This window comes from Triturus cristatus, chromosome 8, assembly GCF_964204655.1.
Source record: "Triturus cristatus chromosome 8, aTriCri1.1, whole genome shotgun sequence".
NCBI classification, from domain to species: domain Eukaryota; kingdom Metazoa; phylum Chordata; class Amphibia; order Caudata; family Salamandridae; genus Triturus; species Triturus cristatus.
In genome coordinates this window covers 333,653,317-333,680,423 of record NC_140591.1, presented here as the reverse complement: position 1 = coordinate 333,680,423, position 27,107 = coordinate 333,653,317, and the positions used below count along the sequence as shown (strand labels likewise).

The 27,107-nt window shown below is 46.8% G+C and overlaps 1 protein-coding gene across 1 annotated transcript in view; it reads right to left on the bottom strand.

The window, feature by feature from the left end:
* Nucleotides 1-27,107, bottom strand: part of PAN3 (poly(A) specific ribonuclease subunit PAN3) — a 1,123,747-nt gene that overhangs the window by 753,210 nt on the left and 343,430 nt on the right. Inside the window, exon 8 of the mRNA XM_085621639.1 lies at nucleotides 9,342-9,589. Within this exon, the coding sequence (XP_085477765.1) occupies nucleotides 9,342-9,589 (248 nt within the window). The remainder of the gene's footprint in view (nucleotides 1-9,341; nucleotides 9,590-27,107) is intronic.

Below are 27,107 nucleotides of genomic sequence, written 5' to 3'. Positions count from 1 at the left end.
CATGGTACATCTGTATTCCTCTGCTCTCCCGCTTGCTGATAACCTTTGGCTCACCCTGATGGGGGTGCTTCTATTAAACGTCTGCTCAATCAGTATGCCCTCAGCACTACTGCCGATTTGTTTACGGATGGCCATGCCATTTCTTGGTCTTAATATAGCAGTTTTACCGATGCTGCACTGGTTGACAGGTTTTTATTACACCGAATGCAAAGCACACTAAGGGCCCAAATTTCCTCATACCCTATTGCTCCTGATGACTTCACCCCTCTTACGATTCTCATAAATGATGGTTCCGGGGAACATCTGGTATCTCTGCTCTACCATGCCTGCCTTGACTTACTCCATTTTATGCAATGCTTAATGTAAGCCGGTGGTTTTTGGTGCACTGCAACGGCACTTAATCATCGACGCCTGAGCACCAGTTAAGGATACATTCATTTTTGGTAGGCACAGGGAGATTAAATGATTCGCCAAGAATCACAGGATGTTGAGTCAACGCCAAGACTCGAACCCGGTTCCCCAGCTCCGAGGTCGGCAGCTCTGGCCATTACACCACACCCTCTCCCTGGTTGATGGGTTTCATGGCTTCTGTTTCAGGAGGCGCTAACAGGAGAAATGGACTGGTAGAAACTGCCTCCTGACGAGAGCCCTGGCACTTATTTTTTTTAAATTAACCACTACTTCTATGGATGAATGTCTGCGTGTGGCGTGGCGGGCAAACCTTCAGTGTTCTACCGTACGATATCTGGTCCTTCAGTTGCTCACACATTAAGTTGGTATCTCCTAATCACAGGTACAAGCTGTTGCACTTCAAATTTTTACTGTGTACTCATATGACACCTTGCCTCTCCGCCAGGATTGATCCTTCTCGCTCATCGACCTGCCCCAAATGTAATGCTATGGATGCAGACTTTATGCATCTTGCCTGGACATGCCCCTTTATAAACTGATATTGGGTGAACATATAATCTCCAAAATCTCCTAGATGACCAACTTAACACTGGTCGCTGACCCCCTGTTGGTTCTTCTAGGTTATGTGTGTGACGTCCCGCACGGAGTGCGCAGATTCGTTACCACTGCTATTTTCCTGGTGAAGCGCGTGGTTGCGATATGCTGGGGAGGTGGGAGACGTCCTACTTTTGCACAGTGGCTTAAGAGCTTAATTTATTGCGATACCACTAGCGAATTGTACGCACAGTTACAACCACCAACCACCTGCCCCTGCAATATCTGGCTGCCCTTGCACCCTTACTTACAGCACACTGGCCAGACAGCTCAGGACTGACTGAGTGTGCTGCGGGATCTGCAGTGAGCACCATAACACACACATTGTCACCTGGATGGTAGGCTGCATTGCACACGTATAGTTACTTCTGGCTCATCGCAGCTGCTTTTGTGCATCATGCACATGTTCCTCTGCAGTGCCTCAAAACCTCGGGGCGTCCCAGGCCACACACAGACCTAGGCAATCCTATATGCTCCATTCCACTTGTGACTCAGTTACCTCTCAATGCTGTTCAGTATGATGTCCTTCATTGGCATGTATGGTTTCGTAATCAGGCATGACTCCATAAGGAGGTGCCTGTGCAGATCTACCTACTGTCTACATCTGCAGATTTGAGGAGGGTGTTTTCTATTGTCTTACCCACTTGTATTGTTTTCTTCACTCTCTTTCTGTATTGGTCAAAGAGATGTTACTTCGGCTCTATTTACTCCCACTGTTAGTGGCCAAGATGGCAACAGAGTCAGTGAAGCACTACTGTGTGGCTACTGACCTTTTCATCTTTCTTCCCACCATCTCCAATTATTTACTTTATTTGTTAAGTGGTGGCCCTGTGAGAGTTAGATCATAGACCCTTTTCCTCATCTTCAAAACTATAATGAAGATTGCAAGTGCATTGTTTCTAATCTATAATGGGTCTAGTGTAGAGGGGTTTTATTTCTCTATTACAGGTGTTAATGGCTCCTTCTCCACATCATTAATGCTCGTTGGTGTGGGTAGGAAATTATTTCTCTTCTGTGATGGAAGGTGTGTTTCCAGGAGGAAGCATGCCTACTATTCTTCCTCGTCCAGTTATACACCATAGTTACCCTCTGCCCTTTAATGACAGCATTATAGAGAGAAAGGTAATCTATTAGTGAAGGTTTAGAAGGGAAGGAGTCAAACCCTTCCTCAGGACAGTCTATATCTAGATACTGCCATATATCTTCCCACCCTTGCGATGCCCCAAGATGGACTCCTGACACTTATCATAAAACTCCTGTTGTCTGCAGCTGCTGGGATTTCTATGTCAACTTGACCTTCTTCATTCCTAGTATCAGCCATCTTTACAGAGATTTTGAAACCCTTGCAGGATTCATCAACCCGTTTCTTCTTCTGGATTAAAAGCACCATTTCAGCTTTGAGACAATGTATTTTTTCCTTTCAACACTGATTGCCTTTTTGCTAAGCGTTAAGACAGCCTTTCTTTTTGGGATCAAGATGCCCATCACCTTCAATTATTCCTCCTTCCCCTGAAACCACTCATCTTTCATAGTCAACATATGAGGGTTTGTTCCTATGGTGCATTTTGGTTTTTGACCCTTGGAGCTCTTGTGTCTTTCCTTTGACTATGGAGTGTTTTAGCAAAGAAGACCGTTTCAAGGTCTTTAAATCCAATTCCTTCAGCTCTGTCCCACTGTAACTCTGTGGGTGTAGTTTTTGGTGCCAGCTCTATCCTTTACAAGGTGTTTTTGACACCTCTACCAAGTCAATGTATGAAACTTCTCCGACGTCAGACCCCTGTTCTCCCTGGGCATCCTCCATTTCTGCCAGGATCTCCCATCACTTGATAGTCCTATCCTACGACCTTCGAGGGAACCTTTTTTGGACTGCACATGCCACAGTGTCTCAGTGTCACAGTCTCTGCTTTTCTTGGACCATAAGTGTTCTGTAGAAGAGCACTTCACAGGAATTACACCTTTCAGACTTATGACCATTAGGAAGGAGCAAATTACAAATTTTGTGTTGGTCTTTTGGGGGAAATTGTGGTGGCATTTACAACAAAACTTTAAAGGTGTATTATCCATCTTTTAGTGTTTTTGGAGAAAGACCACGGAAAACTATCACCCTACAAAGAGAAATTAGTTACTTAACTATAACACAACTGTGGGCATCTTTAATATATTCAAAGGCTTGAATTATTCCTTGTCAGCACACTGGAAATCCCAGGTAATCTTAAACAGCAGTAAACAGTGTTAAAATGGTCATAGAGCTCAACAACAGTCTTTGTTTAGTAGCACATTCACCTCATTTGAAGCAACTCCTATTGGCCACACTACCTCAGAACGTATATTGTATGATTCTCTTCCTGGGAGGAGGGAAGGTCGCATGTGAATATATGAACAATACTAATGCTGGAAAACTGGGGTTACAGATAAGTAACTAATTTCTTCTTCAGCACTGAATCTTTCATATAGTCACATGCTTGAATCTGAATAGTAACCAGTTCATAACAATAATAATAAATGTAAGGAAGCAGGATCACCTTTACTGAAACAGTTTGACAGTCAACATGCTTCACCCAGTTATGACGTGGGTCAGCCTATTCTTGGGTGGCCAAAGAAAACAAACAGTTGGTCAGAGGAGTGAATGTCTTTCGCCTTGTCCATGTAGAACTTGAGGCACCTGCGCACATCAAGCGTATTCTGTGCTGATGTTATGGGATTTGGGAAAAAGGACCACAGAACAGCAGGCCCATTCAGGAAGAACTTCGGGTATAAACTTCAAATTGGTCCATAAGATGACTTTGTCTTTATTGAAATGGAAAAAGGGTTATTTCACAGTAAATGCATGCATCTCCACCACTCTTAGTTGTTGAAGTAAGTGCCAAGAGATTTACTCTTTTCCAGGAAAGGAAACGGATGAGCACTGTACCAGGGGGAAAGCTCTTAAAAGCCCCTGCATAATTTTCTTTAAGAGCATCAGTGAAAAAAAAGTGATTGAGTTGTCTTCCTTTCTTTGAAATTGTGAGATTGCGGACAGATGGACTCGTACTGACGAGAGTATTTTAGACAATTTGTTGCCTGGCTCAGCACATATGTAAGTGTTTGGTGGGGTGTTACAATGCCAAATGATTCCATCCAGTGACTGTATCAGACAAACACCTCTATTTGGTTCTTATCGAAGCTGGCACACGGGCTTCAGCTAGGATGTCTCCAAACACTGTTGAGATCCAGACGTGCATACTCTAGGTCATCAGGTATCATTAGATCAAGCTCAACAACTGGAGGTCATGGTGTAAAATGTACTATTGCGCCTGGAAAGGAGAGTGAGATCCATCTGCAATGGTACTGATCGACCTACGGAGAAATTAAGGAGGTTTTTGAATGAGTACTGTTGAGGCCAGGCTGGGGCAATGTGGATCAAGGTACAATAGTCCACCTTCGCTATCCTAGGGGCTCTGAGCGATCAGGGGAAATGGCAGAAAGGTTTACCCAAAAGGGTTTAACCATTTGATCGAAAAGGCATTACCCTTGGACCCTGGCTGCCAAAACCTGCAGGTGTAAAACTGGCATTTGTTTTTGTTCTCGGTGGCAAACAAGTGGAAGATGTAATCCACTTGGTCTTGGTGAAGCTCCCACGGATGCAAAATTAAATCAAACATCGCAGGAGCAAGAACCATTAAAGCAGGAAAGGACAGATAAGATACATACATTTGAACAGCAATATCTCCCATCCCTCCCTAAAAAGAATTAAAAAGCATTTTGAAGCAAGCATAACATTACCAAAAATACATTTGAAGCATGCATAACATTACCAGAAATACATTTGAAGCATTTTGCATCAACCACTGTGACGTGATGCACTACAACGAAAAGGGTAAACGACCCCACAAAACCAATGCCCAAAAGCATAACTTTGAGTAGCTCTAAAGGTAGCATACCCTACCACTGCAATCCCAAGAGAAAGGGAAACAAACTTGTATATGGGTCGTCACCCATAAAACACCCATGAAGGGAAGTACATTAGTACTGCGCGCAACTATTTATGGACTAAACCATAACCCAACCCAGTGTGAGGGTTAACCTAGGTACAAACTATTTATGGATTGGTGTTCAACTGAGTGTGTCCACCTGGCCATTTTGCCATCCAAAGATGTGCCATGGCAACATCCCTGTGATGGGAAATGTCCAGTCTCATAGAAGCTGCGGCTCTTCTAATGTGGCTCTTCTACTGCAGCTCTTCTGACAGAGGTCAGGACCTTGTTCCTCCGTGCTTGGCAATGCAAGTCATCAATGTTGTGCTGTCCGTTCTTATGAGAACGGATTGATCTGAAAACCTTAAAAGGAATACTTGGAGACCCATTCTTATGTCCAGGAGCTCCAGAATGTTGATGGAGCTTTTTTTCGGCATCTGACCAAAAGTTCATTGGTCAACAGTTCCTGCATGTAAGGACCCCAGCCCTCCATGGAGGCATATAATATGAGCACCACTCTCTCGGAATAAGGGTCGAACAGAAGACCAGCATTCACAATCATAAGGAACTACCAACATACAACTGCCTGCTTATGACGTGTTGTGATTCACAATATGTCATCCCACGTGCTGTGAAGTTGCTTCCCTTGGCTGTCCAGTTCTTGTTAGACGGGTCTCATCTGGATCCTGTGGAAGGTTATAAGACTTATGCCTGATGACATCAGGCCCAGCAGAGATTTGTAGTGACGGACTGAGCAACTGTTTTACAGAAAAGGTCTTTGTCACGGGCTGAAGTTTTATTAGACTTTTTGTTGGAAGGGAAACTTTTTTTTTTTTTTACTCCTTGTGTTCCAAGTATCGCTCTCAAAAACTGTATGTTTGTGCGAGGTTCTGAGGATGAAATAAAATATTAGTCTTACTCTGTGGAAGAGTGTGATGCAGGCGACATTTGAAGCACTTGCCTCTTCCCTTGATAAGGTGTTGCATGCCAGTCATCTAAGTTCCAAGTACAGGTATAGTTGGTGACCCCGTCAACCGAGGTAAGCAGCAACCAGCGCTAGACAACTGGTAAATATATGTGGTGCCGACTTGAGACCGCAAGGTAGCACCTTGATTTCGTAGTGCTCCACCACAAAACAGATATTTTCTGTGCTTCCATTAAATCGGGAGGGGGAAATAGGAATCCTGTAGGTCCTTGAGCATGAGATATTTGTTTCCCTGGAGCATCAGGAGGGTTCCTTGGAGCGTTTTGTTTTCTTCAGAACTTATTCAGCTCTCAGGTCCATAGTGGGTCTCCACTAACCTGTTTCCTTGTTCAATATTATGCATCCCCATTTGGGAGCAAAAAGGAAAATTCATTCCCCTAACTGCTGCGGTGGGGATGTTACAAGACGCAGCTGAAAAACGTTACGCTGATTTCTGATTGCCCTGGAAGAGCGTTTGTGATGCACTCCTTTTCAACCCGAAGATATACCACAGCCTTGTGTGTGGGTTCTATAGGGTGCACAACCCTGGTCATATCCGGGTTGTCTTGGAGGGTAGAATGGGCAGTCTCGACCTCCATACTGATTAAAGCCTGCTCTATAGGTCTGAGATCCACATGAGCCAGCAAATTTGTAAAGCCAGGGCAAAAATGGTGGATGGCTCCAAGGAATTTTGCCATATCACTATATGATATTCTGTAAGGAGTCATCAACATGCTTGCCAAGCAAAGCGAGTCCATCAAATGGCATGCTCATTATTTTGGCTTGGAATTCTGTATGGAATTATATGGATCGGAGCCACCTTTGTCTTCTCATTACAGCCGCTCCTGCGAGCTGCCAAAAGGCCTTGCTTGAGACAACCACTGGTGGCCATTGAAGTTGTTGCACCTTCTTTGACTATTGCTCTAGCAATGTCCCTCTTGCCTTCTAGGCATGCTAGACCAGGGGATGTTACAAGTTCAGGCCTACTGCGATGGAGGGTGGGCCGGACACAGGAACCAGGTTAGTTTCTCAAAGTCCGGTGCGAAGAGTCCAGTTTATGGTAGATGAGGCAGCAAGGACCTGGGAGAGCGCCGCGGAAGGTCATTGCTGTAGAGTGAACAGCAGGCTTAGATTCACGGACAGTTGTTGCTGTAGTGCAAAGATCCGGTCCGGTATCGCAGACTGTCATTGCTGGAGCTTCGAGCTGTCGGTTACCGAGGACTGTCATTACTGTAGCATGAAGTGCAAATCTCACTTTGTCGCCCATCACTTGCAGTCGCTATAGCGTGAAGAGTTGGGTTCACCGGAGCTTCCCGTTGCTGGTGGTAGTCACGGGCAGCAGAGTATTTGCACGAACTGGCCTGTTTATAGTTGCGAAGGACCCAAAACTTCACGATTACTTTTGTATTGACAGAGGAGTGCATCCTGATGCCAGTCAAGGGTACAGAACCTAGGGGATTCACTCTAGCAGTGACCAGCAGTACTGAGGCAGATCTACTTGCAGGGAGACCTCTGGAGCTTCTTGTGTCCCTGTAGCTCAAAACAGGAGGTCAGCCAACTGACCCCTGGAGTCATTCAGGTTAGTCTGGGATGAAGGAAGGAAGCAGATCCGGTCTTCCTTGACAGACAGTAGGGCAGTCCTCTGAGGTACAATGCAGGCCTCAAGCAGAAGGGTGGTCCTCATGGGAACAAGGTAGTCCTTCTATAATCCACAAGTCCTGGAGTGTACCTGGTGCTAGACTTTGAAGTGTGTGTGTGTGTGTGTGTGTTGGGGGGGGCGGGAGGGGGTGATATCCTGGTTTCTCCGAAATCTGGTTCTGGGAAATTCTCCCCTTTCCCTTCCAAGGCTCCAAGTAGTGGGAGGTGACACAAATCTGGTATCAGGTCCCTTTATGTGTGTGCCGAAGGCAGCCCTTTAAAACGTAAGTGGAGCAGGGAACAGCTCCACAGCACCCATCCTGACAGGATGGCACATCCTGCAGACACCTGGTCCCCATTTGTCTCACCGTCTGATTTGTCTCACTGTCTGGGACAAACACACAAAGGCCAGCTGCCAAACTATTCAAAGTCATAGGACACAGCAGGTGCCAAATGGTTAGGGCAAGAGTATGGCAACTTTCTAGAAGTGGCATTTACAGAACTGCGACTTAAAATCCAACTTTACAATTAAAAGAAGATTTTAAATTACAATGTCAGTACAAACGTTACGTCCCTATCTGTTCCCAATCAAAATATAGCACTTATTAAATATAAGGTAACAATGTTATCCAATGGGAGAGATGAGCCTTAAAATAGTGAAAAATGTATTTAATTTTTCAATACCAGGATACCAACTGGCAGTTTAAAACTGCACTTCCAGCTGCAGTGGGAGGGTGAGACATGTTTTAAAAAGTTACTTAAGTGGGTGGCGCTCGGAGTGCTGCAAGCCCACTTGTAACATTTAGCTTACGGGTCCTGGGTACATGTAGTAACACATACTAGGGATTTATAAGTAAATTAAACATGCCAATTAGGAGTAAGCCAATTGTACCATGTTTTAGAGAGGGAGCACAAGCTCGTTAGCAGTGATCAAATGTGCACAACAGTGTTAATGCCATGGAAAACAGAATTCAGAAAACAGAACGGTTTAAAGCAAAACGTTTGGAGGAAAACCACACCAAGGATGACTGGTCTAACACTAGGTCAAACTAACTGCAATAAAAATTTTCTGAGAAAAAACAAACAAAAAAAACAGTATGACTGCTTCAAAGCACACCCTTTTACAGTCCTGAAATGTAGAGAAGGTATTTGAAAAAATAAAGTAACGAGGAGGCCACAAAGAAATACCTTAAGAAGGACCTCAAAAGAATCATCCCCAAAAAAATCAAAATAAATATTAAAAACAGAACATTGGAAATGGGAGGCAACCACAGAGATTACAACAATTTAGTTTCAAGACTAAAAGATGCATTTTCACAATCAAATTGCAATTGTAATCTGCCTGAACAGTGAGGAAAAGTAATATCTTTGATACGATTCTCTATTGTTGCCTCCTCCGGAGCATGTGAAATTCTGCTAGTTACTAAAATTTACACAGTTGGCTCATACTCTTTTTTGAGGAAATACTGAGTGCAATTTCCCAAATTATGAAAGTAGCAGTATTATATCGATTAACTCACGCACTAGAACACATACTAATGATTTCATTAATCACCAATCACCAGTACTTTATATTTTGTTACATAACATTTAAAACATGAATCGGAAATAAAAACTGCAGTAATCCACAATAAACAAAAGGAATGTGCACATTTGAACTTAAGAAGAGCAAACCTGGCCCATTTCCAGGTGTGGAAGCACATCAAAGAAGGAATGCAGTATGGAGAGAAGTAAGAGGCGATGTTTTCACAAAACATGCTCTATTAAGTATTTTCATATACCATTCCTGCAGCAGGTGCTTGGGGCGTGTCCGTGAAGAAATATGTTGTTCCACCTACAGTTTCTTTCTGGATTATTTGAGATGCAGATTGAGGTTGCGAAACTGCATTGTTAACAGGCGTTGAGGCACTAGTAGGCACCATGTAATTTGCTGGGTTTGGAGTATGACTCCTCCTCCGTGGAGCAGGAGAAGAATGAGGCGTGATTTTAGGGGAATGAAGAGGAGAAGATCCAGCTGATAAAGACATTCCTAAAGAAAACAAAAATAATTATTAGGACCTTAGTTATTTCAATAATGTGCTACTTAATATCTCCAAGAAAGAGAAACGCACACATTTAAAAAAATAATGCACCAAGGAATGCATCTTTCTTATCAAATCCACAATTTCAAAAGATAATTTAGGCTATGGTTTCCAGGTGACATTACCAAGTAAAAGGGATAAGCAATAAATTGCTATATGAGAAATTCATAACCACACAAAATCAAGCACTGAAATGTGCAAAGATCAACAGTCTATCATGCAGAAAAGTGCTAACTGGCCAAACGTTAATGAACTGGATAGGCACTGGCAACAATGAATGGAGATAATAGTTTAATTCAATGATAAAGAACAGGGACCTATATGGACATGTTAACCAGATCACACAGGAATAACATGGACAATTAAAATTTAATTTGTGTCATCTACAACGAAGTGATGTCTCACAAACAAAAGAAAGTCTAGTTAGTTTAGCTATACGAAAACACACAAGAGAAATCAAGATAGAAATTAGGACACACACAGAAATGTACGTGGTTAGAAATGTTAAGATAGGCTTAGAAGAAAAGAACCACAAAACAAATTCGCCAAAATAGCTCTTAAAAACTAACAAGCTATAATTATGACTTTCAAGACAAGAAGATAGATTATACTAAACTGAATATGGAATTTAACATGGTACTTTATCTGAGAAAATGAAAACATCTAAATAACCATCAGCATGTTTACATTGGTTCTCATAATGCATTGTTATGAAGATTAAGTACAGATTGATTCAAATATATTTCTTTCAATTGATTCAGCAAATAATGACAAGAAATATGTGGAAACTGCTCTTGTAGAGTGCATCTTTGGAGTAGAAGAAAGGGGCTTGGGCGCTTTAGAAAGGCAAAATTGAATAGTTGTGGATATCCATCTTGCAATGCTTGCTTTAGTAACAGGCCTGCCCTAGCTGAGCTGGACCATAAGCAGCGAAGAGCTGTTGTGAATTACAGAATTGTTTGGTAAGATTCAAGTAAAATTTCAGGCATCTTTTTATGTCCAATGCGTGCAGGGACTGCTTTGCTGGAATTGTCGGATTGGGAAGAAAAGCGCATAGAATAATGGGCTCATTAAGATGAAACTGTGGGCACCTTTGGTATAAACTTTGGGCTAGTCCAAAGTAGAAGAGTGTCATCTGTAAATCGGAGAAAAGGCTCTTGGGTTGAGAACACCTGAATCTCACTCACCCTTCTTGTGGATGTTAACGCAAGTAGAGTGGCCACTTTCCAGGTAAGGAATTTGAGGTCCGATTTAGGAACTAGTTCAGACAGTGGTTTGATCAGTTAGGTGGAGGAGGGCACACTGGAGGAAACACTCGGAAAAGTCCTTTTATAAATAGTTTTATTATACTGGTGGAGGAAAGTTATAAAGCTTGTGAATAACACGTATATCTGGGTAGTGCTGCAAGATGTACTCTAACTGATGCATGCACTAGGCCTGGTTAAGCAATAGAGAGGATGCAGTAAGACTTGTTCCGGCGGTGCCACAAGGGGGTGTTAGTTGTGTTGTTGGCACCACAGTCAAAACATTTTCCAGCTTAGTCTGTAGGATCTATTGTTCGATTCCGCTCTTGCACTTGCTAGAATGTTCTTGCATTCCGAGGGAATGTTCATGTTCTGAAACTCATGGAATTCAGGAGCCATGTATATAATTGGAGAGAAAGCGGATGCAGAACTTGGCCCTGGTCCTGGACTCCGACATCAGGAGGAATTCAGGGAAACAGTACTGCCTGAGCGATTATGATCAAGTGGCATCTCTCCACGTTCATCTAGCTGAGAATTCTCGGATCATGGGGATAGGGGGAAAAATCATACGCATAAATCCAAGACCATCTCATCAAAAAGGAATTCCCCCGTGATCCTGGGAGTGGGTGCAGACTGGCTTAAAAGCAGCATTTACTGCTGTGGCTGGTAGTAAAGAGGGCTAGATGTGGTTTGCCCCAGAGGTGAAATATTCTGTTCAACTCCTGTTGGTCTAGTTCCCATTTGTGACAACTTTCCAAGGATTGCTTCTTCCTGCAACATGTTCCGCCTAGAGGATGATGTTGTAAACTGTCAGCCACTGTCAAGGTCCTGAGCTTCTAAAGAAAGCTAGGGACCTAGTTCCTCCTTGCTTGTTCACATTGTGCATGCTGGTCTTGTTATCTGTACGTACCAGCACTAGTGATCCGTATATGCGAGGCAGGAAAGGAGAGAGAGAGGGGGAGAGAGAGAGGAGGGGGGGAGAGAGAGAGGATTGGGGGGTGAAAGGGGGAGAGGGAGGGAGGGGGGAGTGGTAGAGGGAGAGAGGGAGAGGGAGAGAGGGGGAGAGGGGGAGAGGGGGAGATGGCCTTGAGCTCTAGGCGGTTTATATGCATGGACTTTTAGGATGCAGACCATTTGCCCTGTATTTGGAGATCCTGGAGATGTCCACACCAACCTTCGAGGGAGGATCTGTAGTTATGATGAAGTCTGGTATCAGACAAAAAAATCGTCGACTTTAATGGTAACGTAGACGAGGAGATGTTAGTCGATGGAATGGGTGCATTAATGGTTGAAGTGGTCTTCATCAGCATTGCCGAAGGGGTAGAGGACAAGATAGTGATGCTCTTCAATGTACCCTTCGTCGGAGACGTAGGCGTACCTTCTGTATTTTAGGTCTCAACGGCTCAGAAGAGGTATGCGAGCGCTTTGAAGACCCGAAGGTAGGGGTGGTATGCTCCGAGAAAGCACTTTTATAGGACATTTTTTGCATTTTCTCCTTTTTCCTCAATGATTTTAAAGGACTCATGATGGGAAGTATTTTGTACTTTCCTGCTGTCTTCAGAGGTCCCCTGGTCATGGAACCTTTTTTCTCTTATGAGGTTTGGCAGACAGGGGCGGCTCACCCCCCCTGCTGAAAGCCAACAGAGGCAAAGGAAAAAAATAAAATGATGACAAAAATAAAATGATAATAAAACATTTCTACTATCATTTTATGTTTTGCCCTGCAGGCAGCAAGCCGAGGGAGGGGTGTGGCCTCCCATCCCGACTCTGCAGCACCAGTGAGGAGGGGGGAGTGGTGGACACAGCCAAGTGCGCATGAGGGTTTGGGTGGACCTCTGGGGCCGGCCAAACCCTCATGCGCACTTAACCTTTCTCAACTGAGCTGTGTTGTACAGCGGGGTGGAGAAACCAACAAAGGCTCCAAGTCTATGTCTGAGCGCTCAGGCCAATCTCAGTGCTGCTCGCATGCTGGTATGTGAGGAGCGCTGGGATTGGGAGCTGGGAGCCTGCGCAGTGTGTAGCAGGCTCCTGATAAAGATGCAAGGATCGGAAGCAAGGTGGCGGCAGTCGGAGCAGTTAAGTTTCATTTTCTTTATTTATACTTTTGTGTGTGTGTATGTGTGTTTCTCCTTCCCTGCCCCACCACTACGCAGTACGAGTGGCCGCTACTGTTGGTAGAAGTGTCGCTGTCCTCACCTGAAGAGGACGTTTTTGACCTCTTGAGCCATAATAAGAGCCTTGCCTCTCTGTCTTGCAAAGTTATTGAAGAAAAATTGAGACATACCCCGCAGTCTTTCACAGAATGATGAGGATGAAGGCAATAGAGGCATTCTTTGTGCGGATCATCCACAAAATCTCTTCTACCACAAGATTTGCAGCATCTGACGAGTCCTTTTTTTTTTTTAAAAGAATCAGACTTGCAAAACTTTTGCAAACAGATGAGGTAAAGAAAATGGAGCAGAGCTCTGGGAGACTCCCTTACACAACGTGCAGTAGAAAATCTGAGGAAAACCGTCGGTTGGGAAGGTTCTAGACGGTGTTGTCGTCTGATGGGTCATGGTTCAAGTTCAAGGATAGATAGGCTACTAAGCTAACCTTCTATTGCCATTATAGCCTATGATACAACTAAACTACTTTACTATGGTACCATGTAACTTCCACTTCGACAAAAGGGAATGATTTAAAGTATGTGAATCTATGAAAGATGCAATACTGAATAAGAGGAGACAACTCTTCTTAGCTTAATTATTTGTATTCACCCAGTAAAGAGAACATTTAGCATTACTTAGGATTTCAGTGGTGGCAACCTGCTAAAGCCTGATCTGGGAAGCACTTTCCTACTGGCATTTAAGTCGGCACATCTCAGGAAATCATTTTCTTAAGTCTGATTTGCCTGTAGTAAATTAGTCAGCCTTCCCACCCTTGACAAACAGCGTGCCTACATTTTGCAGAATATAGTTGGCTCTGTCAATTTCACTGATTTTAATTAGTCCTCTCAAAACTGTCACCATTTTTCGGAGTCATCGTGACTAGATGCTTCACTTCATCAATCAGGATTTATAAAGCATGGCTGCTTCACCTGTGAGGGTCTGTGGACTCAAGATGCCAGATCAGGCTGCCTCTTCCTATTAGTTGAACATCCAGGCCTGAGGTCATTCCTGAATTGCTGGAGCAATGTTGAGGCTCTGAGGTGCTCCAGGTCTTAGCCACCAGGTAGGTGAAGGAGCGGCCTCCGCTATTTGCCAGGCTGATGCATTCGGTAGCTGCTAGGAAGAGGGATCTGGAGCCGAGATACCTGGTAGGTTGGTGGAAATTAATTCTCATTGAGATTCCCTGGTCCTGCGATGTGTAGTGTCTTGTACGTGTGGGTGAGCAGTTTGAACTGACATCTCTTCGCAACTGGTAGTCAAAGGAGTTCCAGAGGTGAGGAGTGATGTGCATCTGTCTAGGGAAGTTGAGGGGGGAGTCTGGTTGCTGTGTTCTGGAGGGTCTGGAGCTTTCTCATGAGTTAGGTGGTGATTCCTACACAGAAGGAGTTGCTGTGGTCGAGTCTGCAGGTGATGACAGCTTGCGTGACAGTTTGCCTGGTGTTGGGTAGGAGCCATCTTAAGACCTTCCCGAGTATTTGGAAGGTGAGGAAATCTGGCCAAAACAGATAATTTAACTTCACCGATGCTTGATGAATTTCTTCACAAGCATTGGCAAAAACAAAATTCCAAAATGGCCACTGCACAAGCACATATGGGGAGACTATCCTCTAATGGAGTGTCAAATAAACTCCATTAAAAAGATAGAAATGTACTGACCTTGCCAAATGCTGGAGTTCCTAACACCCCCACCCCCCTATATTAGCCTTGCTCTCGGTTATCTTTTGTCATGTACTATGTAATGGGTGCGGGATATGCTGTAACATATAATAATTTTCCACCGATAATCTCTTTGCCTTTTTGTTTTGTGGTGCGGTTTTGTTACATATTGAAAAATTTACCAAACATATATAACAAATGAAAACTGTGAAAGTATATACATGCAAAGCAGCTATTTGGAAAGTAGTTTATTATTATTCCTTTTGAAGGACCATCCCAAGATGGTGACAGTACAGAAGCATACATGCATGTTGGGCATCTTGTAATAAAGTTTCTTAAGTTTATTTGAAACTTCATTACAAGACGGCCACAGTGCATGCACAGTAGCATCTCTGGGGCCCAATTTTTTTTTCTTTCAAATGGCAAAGCCACCAATAATTTGGCGCTTAGTAGCAAAGGCGAGATGGATAATGTTACTTTAGCCAGTAAGCATCTGTGCATGTAGAGCTGTAGATTCACATGCGTTGCATACTCCTGCAAGTTGTTTTTCTTTGAAGAAGTTTTTTCAGTCACAAGGTAGGTGACTCCTCCTTTCGGTGATAGTGCGCATGGGCATCGACTTGTTTTCCCGCAGAGGTTGAGAATGGAGTTAGTAAGTAAAGAATACAGATGTCCATGCGTATGTATATAGAATAAGGGAGAGAACTGCAACAGGTACAGGCACTCGGGTGGGCACATGTGAATCTACAGGTCTTCATGCCAAGAACAGATGCTTAGTGGGTAAGTAACATTATCTGTTCGAAGCATGTGAGCTATAGATCACATGCTTTGCATAGACTATACAGCAGTATTCTCCCAAAGCGGTGACTAACCTGTAGCTATTGGAGTGGTCTGAAAGTGTTTCAAGTACTGCCTGGCCCATATTAGCTTGTTGTCTGGCTAGCACATCTACACAATAGTGTTTGGTGAATGTGTGCGGTGTAGATCATGTTGCAGCTTTATAAATGTCAACTATGGGGATGTTTCCTAAGGAAGCCATAGTAGCCCCTATTTTGCGAGTGGAATGAGCTCTAGGGGGTATTGTTAACCTTCTTTTAGCTTTTGCATAAAAGGTTTGAATGCATTCAACAATCCATCTGGCAATACCTGACTTGGATATGGGCTTGCCCTTGTATGGTGGTGCAAAAGCAACGAAAAGTTGTTTAGTTTTACGAAATGATTTTGTTCTTTCAATGCAATATAAAAGGGCTCTTCGAACATTTATGGTATGTAGAGCCCGTTCTGCGCTTGAATCAGGTTGAGGAAAGAATACAGGTAACTCAACCGATGGATTGATGTGGAAGGCAGAAACTACCTTAGGTAGAAAGTTGGGGTTAGTACGAAGAACCACTTTGTCTCTGTAAAGTGGCGAAAAAAGGTTCTTCTATGGTTAGTGCCTGTAGTTCACCCGCTCTCCTCAGTTAATTGACTGCAATGAGGAAAGCGGTTTTCCAGGAGATAAACTGCAGTTCACATTTATGCATGGGTTCAAAAGGTGGGCCCATTAATCTTGTGAGGACTATGTTACAATTCCACACTGGGGCAGGTGGAAGTCTTGGTGGGATAACTCTTAAGTCCTTCCATGAAAGCTTTGATTACTGGCATTCTAAAGAGAGATAAATGTTGCCTATTTTGTAGATACGCCGCTATTGCAGCGAGATGTAGTGGGATAGAAGAGTAAGCTAACCCTGACTGCTGCAAGTGAAGCAGCTAAATTATATTTTGTATTGAAACATCAAGAGGATTGAGATTATTTCAATAGATAACAAAACAATTCAAATTAGCTGCATAACAGACTCTTGTAGTAGGCCTGGCCTCTCTAATGATGTTCATACAGTCTGGTGGGAGATTTAGATAACCAAACTCTATGATTTAAGAAGCCAGATAACGATGTTCCGTTGTTTGGGATCTGGGTGTCTGATTTCTCCGTGGCTCTGTGTGAGGCGACTGGATGTGAGGTGCAGTTTTTGATGCGGAACTAGCAAAAGCTCCAACAGGGTTGTGAACCAAGAATGACGGGCCCATGTGGGAGATACTAGGATTAGTGTGAGGAATGTTTGCCGGAGTTTCCGAACCACTGATCGAATGAGTGGGAAAGACGGAAGAGCGTAGGCAAATATCCCTGACAAGTTCAGCCATAGTACACTGCCTTCGGAGAGCGGGTGTGGGTACCTGGAGGCGAAGATTGGGTATTTTGGTGTGTGGCCAAAAGATCTATTTGAGGGACTCCCCTACTTTGAAAGTTTGGGAGGAGAACTTGAGGGTGAAGTTCCCATTCGTGAATTTGCGGTTTCTGTCTGCTGAGAAGATCTGCAATCTGACTGTTCACTCCTGGGAGGTGTTCTGCTAGGAGATAGATTTTGTGATGAATCGTCCACTTCCAAATGTCATCAGCCAAGTACGATAGTTGGAGAGAGTGTGCACCCTCCCCCCCTGTTTTTGTATATAATACATAGCTGTCATGTCGCGAGAACTAGGACAGCTTTGCCAACCAGGTGAGTCTGAAACGCTTTGAGTGCTAGAAGTACAAGTTACTAACCTTCGGTAACGATGTATCTGGGAGAGATGATTCTAGCCGCAGATTCCTTAACGTAGAATTATCCCCAGGCGTGAGACTGGATCCGGAAAACTTTGCCACAGCATCTCTGCGCGCCTCGGGCGGTACCACACGACCCAACCCTGACGTCCGCGGACGTGACGTCAGCGAGGTCACATAAGTCCCACACCAACGCGCTGACATCAGTTTTCTTCGGAGAACTTTTCCGTGCCACAACACGGAGCCATCACACACAAAACTGGGAGAGTATGGGAACAGTGTGCGAAAAATGAGGGAAACAAAAAAGGGGAAAGAACCAATGGTGAGGAACAGCACCATTAGGGACAGTGCCAAGCACTGTGTTACTGAAAGGCAGGAAAGGAAAGAGCACAGCACTGCTGGAGAAGCAACTCTGCAAAGCGAAGGTGACATCCTCCCTGGAGGCAGTAAAACATGTGAAAAATGTTGTGGCAGACAGAAAGACAGCAACCACAATCTAAAACAGGGAAGGACAACAAGTCCGGAACAGAGGAGTAACGACAAGTTACCCCAAGACAACACCCTCCAGGAGCATTGTATCCCCTGGAAAGAGCTAAGGGCTGAGGCACAGTCAAGGGCCCTCAACCCAGAGGACTGCAGAGGAGCCAGAAACCCCAAGCAATGACAATATCTGAAGGAGATGGGGAGTAGACCCCGCACTGGTGAACCAGGGTGCAGGAATGCAAAAGTACACAAGAATCTACTGCCCAATCACCACAAAGTAGGAGTGGAACAAATAAACAGAACAAAGCATCCCGCCAGGGAGGAAGTGAAAGAGGGCACCCGCAGAAGGCAAAGCCCCCCGGAGGGAGGCGAGTGCAGAAGACCAAGCGTAAGGAACCTCGCAGAACGGGGCGGAAGGGCGGGCCATGAAGGAATTTGCGGCTAGAATCGTCTCTACCAAATACATCGTTTCCAAAGGTAAGTAACTTGTACATCTGATAGAGACTACTAGCCGCAGATTCCTTAACGTAGTATAGATACCCTAGCCATACCCAGAGGGGAGGAGGGTCTGCGAGAGAACCCCAACTGCCTGGAAGAATGCAGGGCCCCAACAGGGAATATGTCTTGGGGATAGGAAGAACGACCCAGTCCCCTCCAAGCAGAAGCAAGCAAGAAGAAGAAGAGAATGCCAGGAAACCACAAGCCTACCCGAGAGGCAAAGGGCGACCGCCAGAAAACCCAGAGGGGCAGAAGGCACCCCACGAGTCCCAGAGGAAGAAAGAACCCTCAAAGCCAGAGAAAAGAGGAGGAATGGAGGAAGAAGCCGCCCCAGGAGAACACACACACAGCGAAGGGGACAGCTGAATGGGTGTCTACCCCAAAGCAGGGAACAAGGCCCGAACGGACCCACAGCCGAGAAGCGCAGACGTGAGACAGAAGACACAGACGCGCAAAGCTCTAACAAGCAAGGGACAGGAGCACATGCTGACACAGCGAGGCCCACAGAGGTGGACCACAACTACCAAGCGCGCGCAGCAGACAGCTGGCACATACTATGAAGCAGCAACTCAGAACAAGTCGAGCGCAAGACGAGGAACACCACCGGCCCCCGAACAAAAGCGGGGCCAGCCCGAAGAGAAAGAGATACAGGCAGTACTGACCAAAAACCGGCAACCAGAACACAGGAGAGCACCAGGCGAACCAGTCCCCTCAGAACACACGGTAGACAGGCCCCAGCCGAAACGGCAGAGAACCAGATGGAAACTCCAAGACACGACGCTGTAATCAGCATGACAAAGGTCGGTCCAGAGGCCAAGAGGGAAGGAACCCTATAGAAGAAGGAGAGAACTCGGATACTGAGCGAGACAAAACGTGGAGCAGCGCAAGCTGCGCAAAGGCATAAGAAAAAGAGAGAGAGCGCGCACCAAGCGGTATACCGTTATGACAGGAAAACGCAAGGAACAGGAGAGGGTATCAATGCGTGCCCAGCTTAAGACAGGGCTATACAATAGCCAACAAATACCCCACCTAGGGTACAAATCGTCCCTGAACAAAAACAGAGAAACACTTCTTAGGAAAACCCGCAGCAGAGGCCACGAACATAAAAGACCTGCGGGAAACACCACAGAAGGCTTACCAACCAGCCAAACACCTCTTAGGGAAACCCGCAGCAGAGGTCAAGAACCGAAAAGACCTGTGGAAAACACCACAGACGGCTAAGCAATCAGCCCAAAAAGACACAAAGGGTCCAACCTGAGGACCTATACAGCTGCACTTAACAGCAAAAAACACTCACCACAAGCTGAAGGGCTGAATCAGCAGCCAAAAGAACAGAGGGGCCAACTGAAGGACCCCGAACGCATCCCAAGCCGCACACACCACACAACGGGCCAACCAAAACATAAGGCCCCAAAGAAAAAGGTGGGATAACCGCCTCCCATAAGACGCCGGACGACCGGCCAACCGAAGCTTACGGAGGGAGACGGAGCCCCGCCAGGAGTCTCTGAATAGCAGAATCTGCGTGGGTGTGAAACAACAGAGTCCCATCAAAGGGTAAATCCACAAGACGCTCCCGAATATTCTCTGGAAAGACACCATCCCGCAACCAAGCATGGCGGCGGAGGGCCACGAAACTCGCCATAGCGCGGCCAAGTGAATCAGAAACGTCCAAGGCCGAACGGAGAATGAATGTAGCTAACTCCTGACCATCCCGCACATGGTGCCACAGGTCAGCGCGGGCATCATCCTGGGAGGCACGAGACAGAAGGGACTCCACGGAATCCCACAGATAGGAAGTAGCCCTGGCCAGCACACAAAGCGTGTTGAGGGTGCGCAGAGCAGCGCTAGTGGAGGCGAAAATGTTACGCCCGCAGGAGTCCAGCCATAGGGCCTCCCGCGACGGCGGGAGCAGCACAGAAGGCAGGGAAGGCAAAGCAGCCCGCGGGACAGGCCCCTGGGCAGACAGGTGGGAAAAAAGGCAGAGTGGATCTTGCGGAGCAGGACGGTGGCGGTGAAGAAGCGGGTGAGGCACCGGATCCCCCATGGCAGGTCGCCACCAGGCCCCCAGAAGAGTTGTGGAGTCCTGGTGGAGAACCTCCAATAAGTGGTCCGTAGGAAGTGGAGCAACCGGATTGCCCATCTGCAATATGCCAGTGGCCGTGAAAATGGCCTGGACAAAGGCCACACTCGCCTCCGTAGTGCGTCGCATGGGGAACGCAACTCTTAGGCATAGGCAAAGGCTGCAAGCTAAGGCCCCGTCCTTGTGACCCGCAGGAGGGAGAAAAGACCAGCCCCTGTAGGAAGGAAGGCCCACGGACGAGTGGGACCCTGAGGGGCCTCCAGAGATGACGGAGAAGCCTGCGGGGCAGACAACTGTAGGGAGCGGAAGAGCGGTGCTGGGGGCTGTGGACGTGGAGACTGCGTGGAGCCCGCCCTGGAATCCGCCGGGGGAAAAGCCACGATGCGGCGCCCAGTCTCTGGTGAAGAGGAGACCAGGAGATGACAGCCCTCTGGAGAGGAAAGGGCATCCGGAGAAGAGTCTACCATCCGACATGGGGACGGCGCCAGCGAGTCCACCACAGGCACCGGGGAGTCCTCGACCGGCGCTGAAGTGTCCACTAAGGGCGTTGAGTCGATCACCACCACCACATGCCGTAAGGGAGAAGAAGGGGGCGGGGTCGGAGCCGAAGTGGCCAATGAACGGCGCCGAAAAGGCGTCGGCTCAACCTCTGATGAGGCAGCCGCCTGCGACAAGGACTGAGAGGGGCCCGGGGAAGCGCCCCGGGTCCAGTCGTCCACCCACGGCACCGCCAGCGCCGGGGAGGAAAGGTGCCGGCTCGACCTCCGGGAAGACAGGCGCCTGCCCAGAGGACCGAGGGGGAGTCGGGATGAACCGCGTGTCCTGGCGACCTCCTGCAACACCGCAGGGAACCCCGCGGGGCTTCGCGGCAAGGCCGACATGCAGTGGGCCGAAGAGGGGAACCTCGGAGGGCCGCACCTCGATGGCACCACACCTCCAAAAGCTGAAGCTGAGCTCGTCGGCGAAGTCGCCGGCGAGTCTGCAGAAGGCCCTGCGCACGGGGAGGGATCCGCAGACTGTGCAGGAAGAGGAGGAGGGCCCAAGGAACCCTGCAGCGCCGTAGCGTAGGCTTTCATCTGGGTCCTCATCGCCCCGAATCCGGGAAACAACGGATAGGGTGGCGACGGGCGAGGACGCACGTCCCGGGAGGAACCGGCGTCCTCCGCCGAAGGAGGACAGGGCCTCGGTGGGTGGGCGAACGACGCCCATGGGGCACCGGCGAAGGACGATGCTGCAGCCGGAAACGGCGGCCCCTGGACCCGTCCGGGGAGGGAGACGGACGCTGCGACGAGACAGACCTGGACAAGCAGGCCGACAGCAATTTCATTTGGCGCTCCGGTCGGGACTTCGGCTTGAGATGCTGACATGCCTCGCAGTCCGTAGAGTCATGGTGCTCGCCCACACACCACATGTAAATAGTGTGAGGGATCGTCGCCGACATCTGACGTGCATACGAAGCACACGTCTTGAAGCCCAAAGGCATGGCACACTGTTCCCAACTCAAGAGGACTAAAGAGACCTGAAAAGAGGCCAAGGAGCACACACCCGATCCGCGTTGCTCGCGGAAAAGAAGGAAACTGACATCAGCGTGCCTCGCTGACGTCACGTCTGTGGACGTCAGGGCGGGGTCGCGTGGTACCTCCCCCGGCACGCAGTTATGCTGTGGCAAAGTTTTCCGGATCCAGTCTCACGCCTGGGGATAATTCTACGTTAAGGAACACCGGGTGGACATCGATATGGGGGTATTTGGCGTGGCAAACAGGACACCGCTTGAATGGGGTCCTCGATTCCATCGTCGAAGTTCGGTCGATGGTCGGATTAAATGGATCCGAGAAGTTGTTAAAATCGCAAAAACTAGTCTGTTAACTGTCGATACCGATCGGAAACAGTACCGTCGAAAACTAAAGGCCTTTTGGCCTGAAACTAGATTTTCCTAACTTGAGTCAAGATAAGCACATCCGAACCCAATGGCGGAAAAAAACAATCTGAGGATGGAGAGGATGCCCATGCGCACTGTAATCCAGGGGAGGAGTCACCTATCTCAGGATACTTCGAAGACTCTTCCAGGACAACAACGTGCAAACATCCGGACCCAACACTAGGCGGCGATCTATGCACAGATATGAATTCAGCAGCCCACATGCCTCGAACTCTGCGGCTAGTAGTCTATCAGATACACTGCTAGCAGCTCTAGATGGTTTGTGTGGAGAGTTTTTTGCGGTTGACTCCACAGGCCTTGTACTGTGTTGAAGATGAGTTCCCCCAACCAGTGATGGATGCGTTTGTTGTTAGCATTGTCTGTGGAACTGGGTCTACGAAGGGCCGTCCTTTTGACACATTTTGTGGGTTCCACCACTGCATAGAGCGATGAGTATGGGCGTTTACCAACACTAGATCAGATAAAGGACCCTGTGATTGGTTACACGGACTTGCTAAGCATTCCTGTAGGGGACGCATGTGAAGCCTAGCATGGGGAACAATCATGATGCAAGAGGCCATCATCCCCAGCAGTTCAATATTCACTCGAGCTGGTAGTGAGTGAGTGGGCTGAAACTGGAGAACTGGAGCCTGAATATTTCGAATTATGGCTGCATTGGGGAAGGCTTGAGTCCTTTGAGTATCTAAAGTAGCTCCTAGATAGATACGAGTGTTGAAAGGTTGAAGATGCGATTTCAACCCATTGACTGTGAATCCCAGTTGGTGCAGTAAGGAATATGCTACTTACCAGTATGCATCTGTTCTTGGCATGTAGAGATGCAGAACTACACACTATGCATAGATCGCCATCTGGTGTTGGGCCCGGATGTTTGCACTTGTTTTTGTCTTGAAAAGTCTTTGGAAGTCACAAGGTAGGTGACGCCTCCTTTGGATCATAGTGCACATGGGCATCGGCTCCATCCTCCGATTGTTTTTCACCAGCAGGGAAATGATGGAGCTTTGTAAGAAACAGGAAAGATGCCCATGTATGCTGTATCTAAGTAAGATAATACTGGAACAGATAAAGGTAGCCGGGGAGGCGGGTGGGCGTTTGTAGATCTGCAGCTCTACATGCCAAGAACAGATGCATACTGGTAAGTAGCATATTCCGTTCGAGGCATATGAGCTGCAGATTACACACTACGCATAGATTGTATAGCAGTATCCCCTCCTAGCAGCGACCACCAGTATCTGTTGCAGTAGTTTGAAATAGTGTTTTGAGTACAGCCTGGCCCACACTAGCTTGTTGTTTAGTTTGCACATCGACACAATAGTGTTTTGTGAATGTGTGCGGCGTAGACCATTTAGCTGCTCTGCAGATATTGTCTAAGGTAATGTTCCCTAAAAATGCCATTGAAGCCCCTATCTTTCGTGTAGAGTGGGCTTTAGGAGGAACAGATAATGTACGTTTTGCTTTGTGGTAGGAAATTTGTATGCATTTGACAATCCACCTAGCTATCCCAGATTTTTTTTTTAAATAACTTTATTTTTCAACTATCCCAGATTTTGATATGGGGTTGCCCTTATGTGGTGGTGAGAAAGACACGAATAGTTGTTTGGTCTTACGAAGAGGTTGTGTTCTTTTTATGTAGTACAGCAGTGCTCTTTTGACATCTAAGGTGTGAAGAGCTCTTTCTACGACTGTTTGTGGCTGCAAGAAGAATACAGGCAGCTCCACAGATTGATTGAGATGGAAGGGAGAAATGACTTTAGGGAGGAATTTAGGATTAGTTCGGAGAACAACCTTATTATGATGCATCTGCAGAAAGGGTTCCTGAATAGTTAGTGCTTGTAGTTCGCTAACTCTTCGTAGAGAAGTAATGGCTACTAGGAAAGCAGTTTTCCATGTTAAGAATTGTAGCTCACATTTATGTAGAGGTTCAAATAGAGGCCCCATTAGTCTTGTGAGAACGATGTTTAAATTCCACACACATGTTGTCTACTTTGTAGATATGCTGCTATGGCAGCAAGATGCAGTCTGATAGACGTTTAGGCAAAGTTGCATCTTTGGAGGTGTAGTAAGTAGCCTATGATGTGTTGGATAGACACATCTAGGGGATCAGTGTTGTTGTTATGACACCATATTACAAATCGTTTCCACTTGGCTGCATAGCATGCTCTAGTGGTAGGCCGTCTAGCTTCTTTAAGGACGTACATACAGTCAGGAGGAAGGTTAAGGTAACCGAATTCTAGGACTTCAGGAGCCAGATTGTTAGGTTGAGCTGAGCTGGGTCTGGGTGTTGGATCTCTCCATGGTTCTGGGTTAAGAGGCATGGAGAGAGGTGTAATTTTTGGTGCGGAACTATGGAGCGTTCCAGCAATGTAGTGTACTATGGTTGTCTGGCCCAAGTTGGAGCAACTAGGATGAGCGTTAAGGAGTGTTGCTGTAGTTTGCGCACCACTAATGGAATGAGTGGGAGAGGCGGAAAAGAGTATGCAAATCTTCCGGACCAGTTCATCCATATCGCATTGCCTTTGGACAATGGGTGAGGATACCTGGCGGCGAAGCTTGAGCATCTGGCGTTTTCTTGAGTGGCGAAGAGGTCTATCTGTGGTTGCCCCCCCATCTGAAAAAACGGTTGAAGAACTTGCGGATGAAGTTCGTACTCGTGGATTTGTTGTTTTTGACGGCACAACACATCGGCTATTGTATTTTGGACTCATGGGACATGTTGGGCTAGGAGAAAAATGTTCTGATGTATAGCCCACCTCCATATGCTTTGTGCGAGCTGAGAGAGCTGCAGAGAGCGTGTCCCGCCTTGTTTTTGTATATAATACATGGCTGTCATGTTGTCCGTGCAGACTAAGACGGCTTTACCTGAGATGTGTTTTTGAAATGCTTTTAAGGCTAGGAATATGGGTAGTAAATCCAGGTGGTTGATGTGGAGTAACTTTTGTTGAGGTGTCCATCTGCACTGCATGGAGCGATGCGTCCCTCATCATAACTATTTGAGGAATCGGCTCTAGGAACGGTCGCCCTTTGGAAAGGTTGTTGGTGTTCCACCACTGCAGAGAGCGATGGGTACGACCGTCTACCAACACAAGATCTGTTAGCTGACCGTGAGCCTGGTTCCATTCGCGTGCTGAGCACTCTTGGAGAGGACGCATCTGGAGTCTTGCATGAGGCACTATGAATATGCAAGAGGCCATCATCCCCATGAGTTGCCTGAACACTCTAGCTGGAAGAGTGTTGCGGTTGGAATTTGGTGAGAAGAGCTTGTATGCTTGCTATCCTGGCGGGACTGGGATAGGCTAGCGCCCTTGAGGTGTCTATTGTGGCACCTAGGTATTGTTGCGTGTGGGACGGTTGCAGCTGGGACTTGGTGTGGTTTATTGTGAACCCCAGGTCGTGAAGTTGTTGAATAGTGGTGTGAGTGCTTTGTACACACTGATTGTATGAGCTGGCTTTTATGAGCCAGTCGTCTATATATGGGAAGACGTGGATGTGCGGTCTTCTTAGGTGTGCTGCCACCACCGCTAGGCACTTGGTAAACACTCTTGGTGCTGTGGTGACTCTGAATGGGAGTACTTTGAATTGATAGTGCTGACCGTCCACTACGAATCTGAGATATTTTCTGTGAGCGCTGTGAATGGGAATGTGGAAATAGGCATCCTTGAGGTCTAGGGTAGCAAGGAAGTCGCCCTGTGAAAGCAGAGGAAGGACCTGCTGAAGCGTGACCACGTGGAAATGGTCTCTGTGTATGTATAGGTTTAGGGGTCTGAGGTCTAAAATAGGCCTTAGAGAGCCGTCCTTTTTTGGTATGAGAAAATAGAGGGCGTAAACTCCCTTGTTTTGTTGGTGCAGGGGAACTGGTTCTATTGCTCTTTTTTGTAGGAGGGAGATTACCTCCTGCTTTAGCAGTAACAGAAGTTCTTGTGACATTGGATGCTGTTTGGGTGGTATGTTTGGGGGGGGTTGATGTTAGTTCGAAACAGTAGCCTGATTGAATTATCTGTTACACCCACCTGTCTGAAGTGATGTTTGCCCAGGCAGTGAGGAACTGGTGGAGTCTTCGCCCGACTGGAGTGGAATGGTCTGGGGGAAGTGGAGGGAAGTCATGGGGTGGGGGTGGAGGCAGAGCGGGAGTTGTTATTTTTGCCTCTACCTTTGCTGTTGTTCCCCATGTAACCACCCCTTTGGTAACCTCTAGTAAAGGTGGATTGGGTGGGAGCCTTGTAAGAAGTGGAGGGGCTATCAGAGGAGTAGCCTCTGTGGGTGTTTCTGAAGGATGAACGACGAAAGGACCATCTGGGAGCTTGCGACTGCAAGGCTCCCATAGATTTGGCTGTGTCTGTATCCTTTTTCATTTTCTCAAGTGATACGTCCACATTAGGGCCAAATAGGTGTTGCTCATCGAATGGCTGATTGAGTATGGAACTCTGGACTTCAGGTTTAAAACCTGAGATGGTTAACCAGGTATGCCTACGCAAAAGGACACTGGTGTTTATTGCCCTTGAGGCGGTATCTGCCACATCTAAGGCACAAAGGATGGAGGTGTTAGTGATGGTTTTACCTTCCTGTATGAGTTCATTGGCCCTGTTTTTATACCTGTCAGGGAGGTGCTGCATTATGGACTCAAGCTCATCATAATGTGCCCTGTCATACCTGGCTAACAGCGCTTGGGTATTGGCAATGCGTCATATGTTTGCTGCCTGTGACGCTGTTCGTTTGCCAGAGGCGTCCAGGAGTTTAGATTCCTTATCTGGTGGTGGTGCGTCACCTGATGTTTGGGAATTGGCTCTCTTCCTTGCATTGGAGACTACCAAGGAGTCTAGAGGTGCGGGGCCTTTAATGTCTGCTGG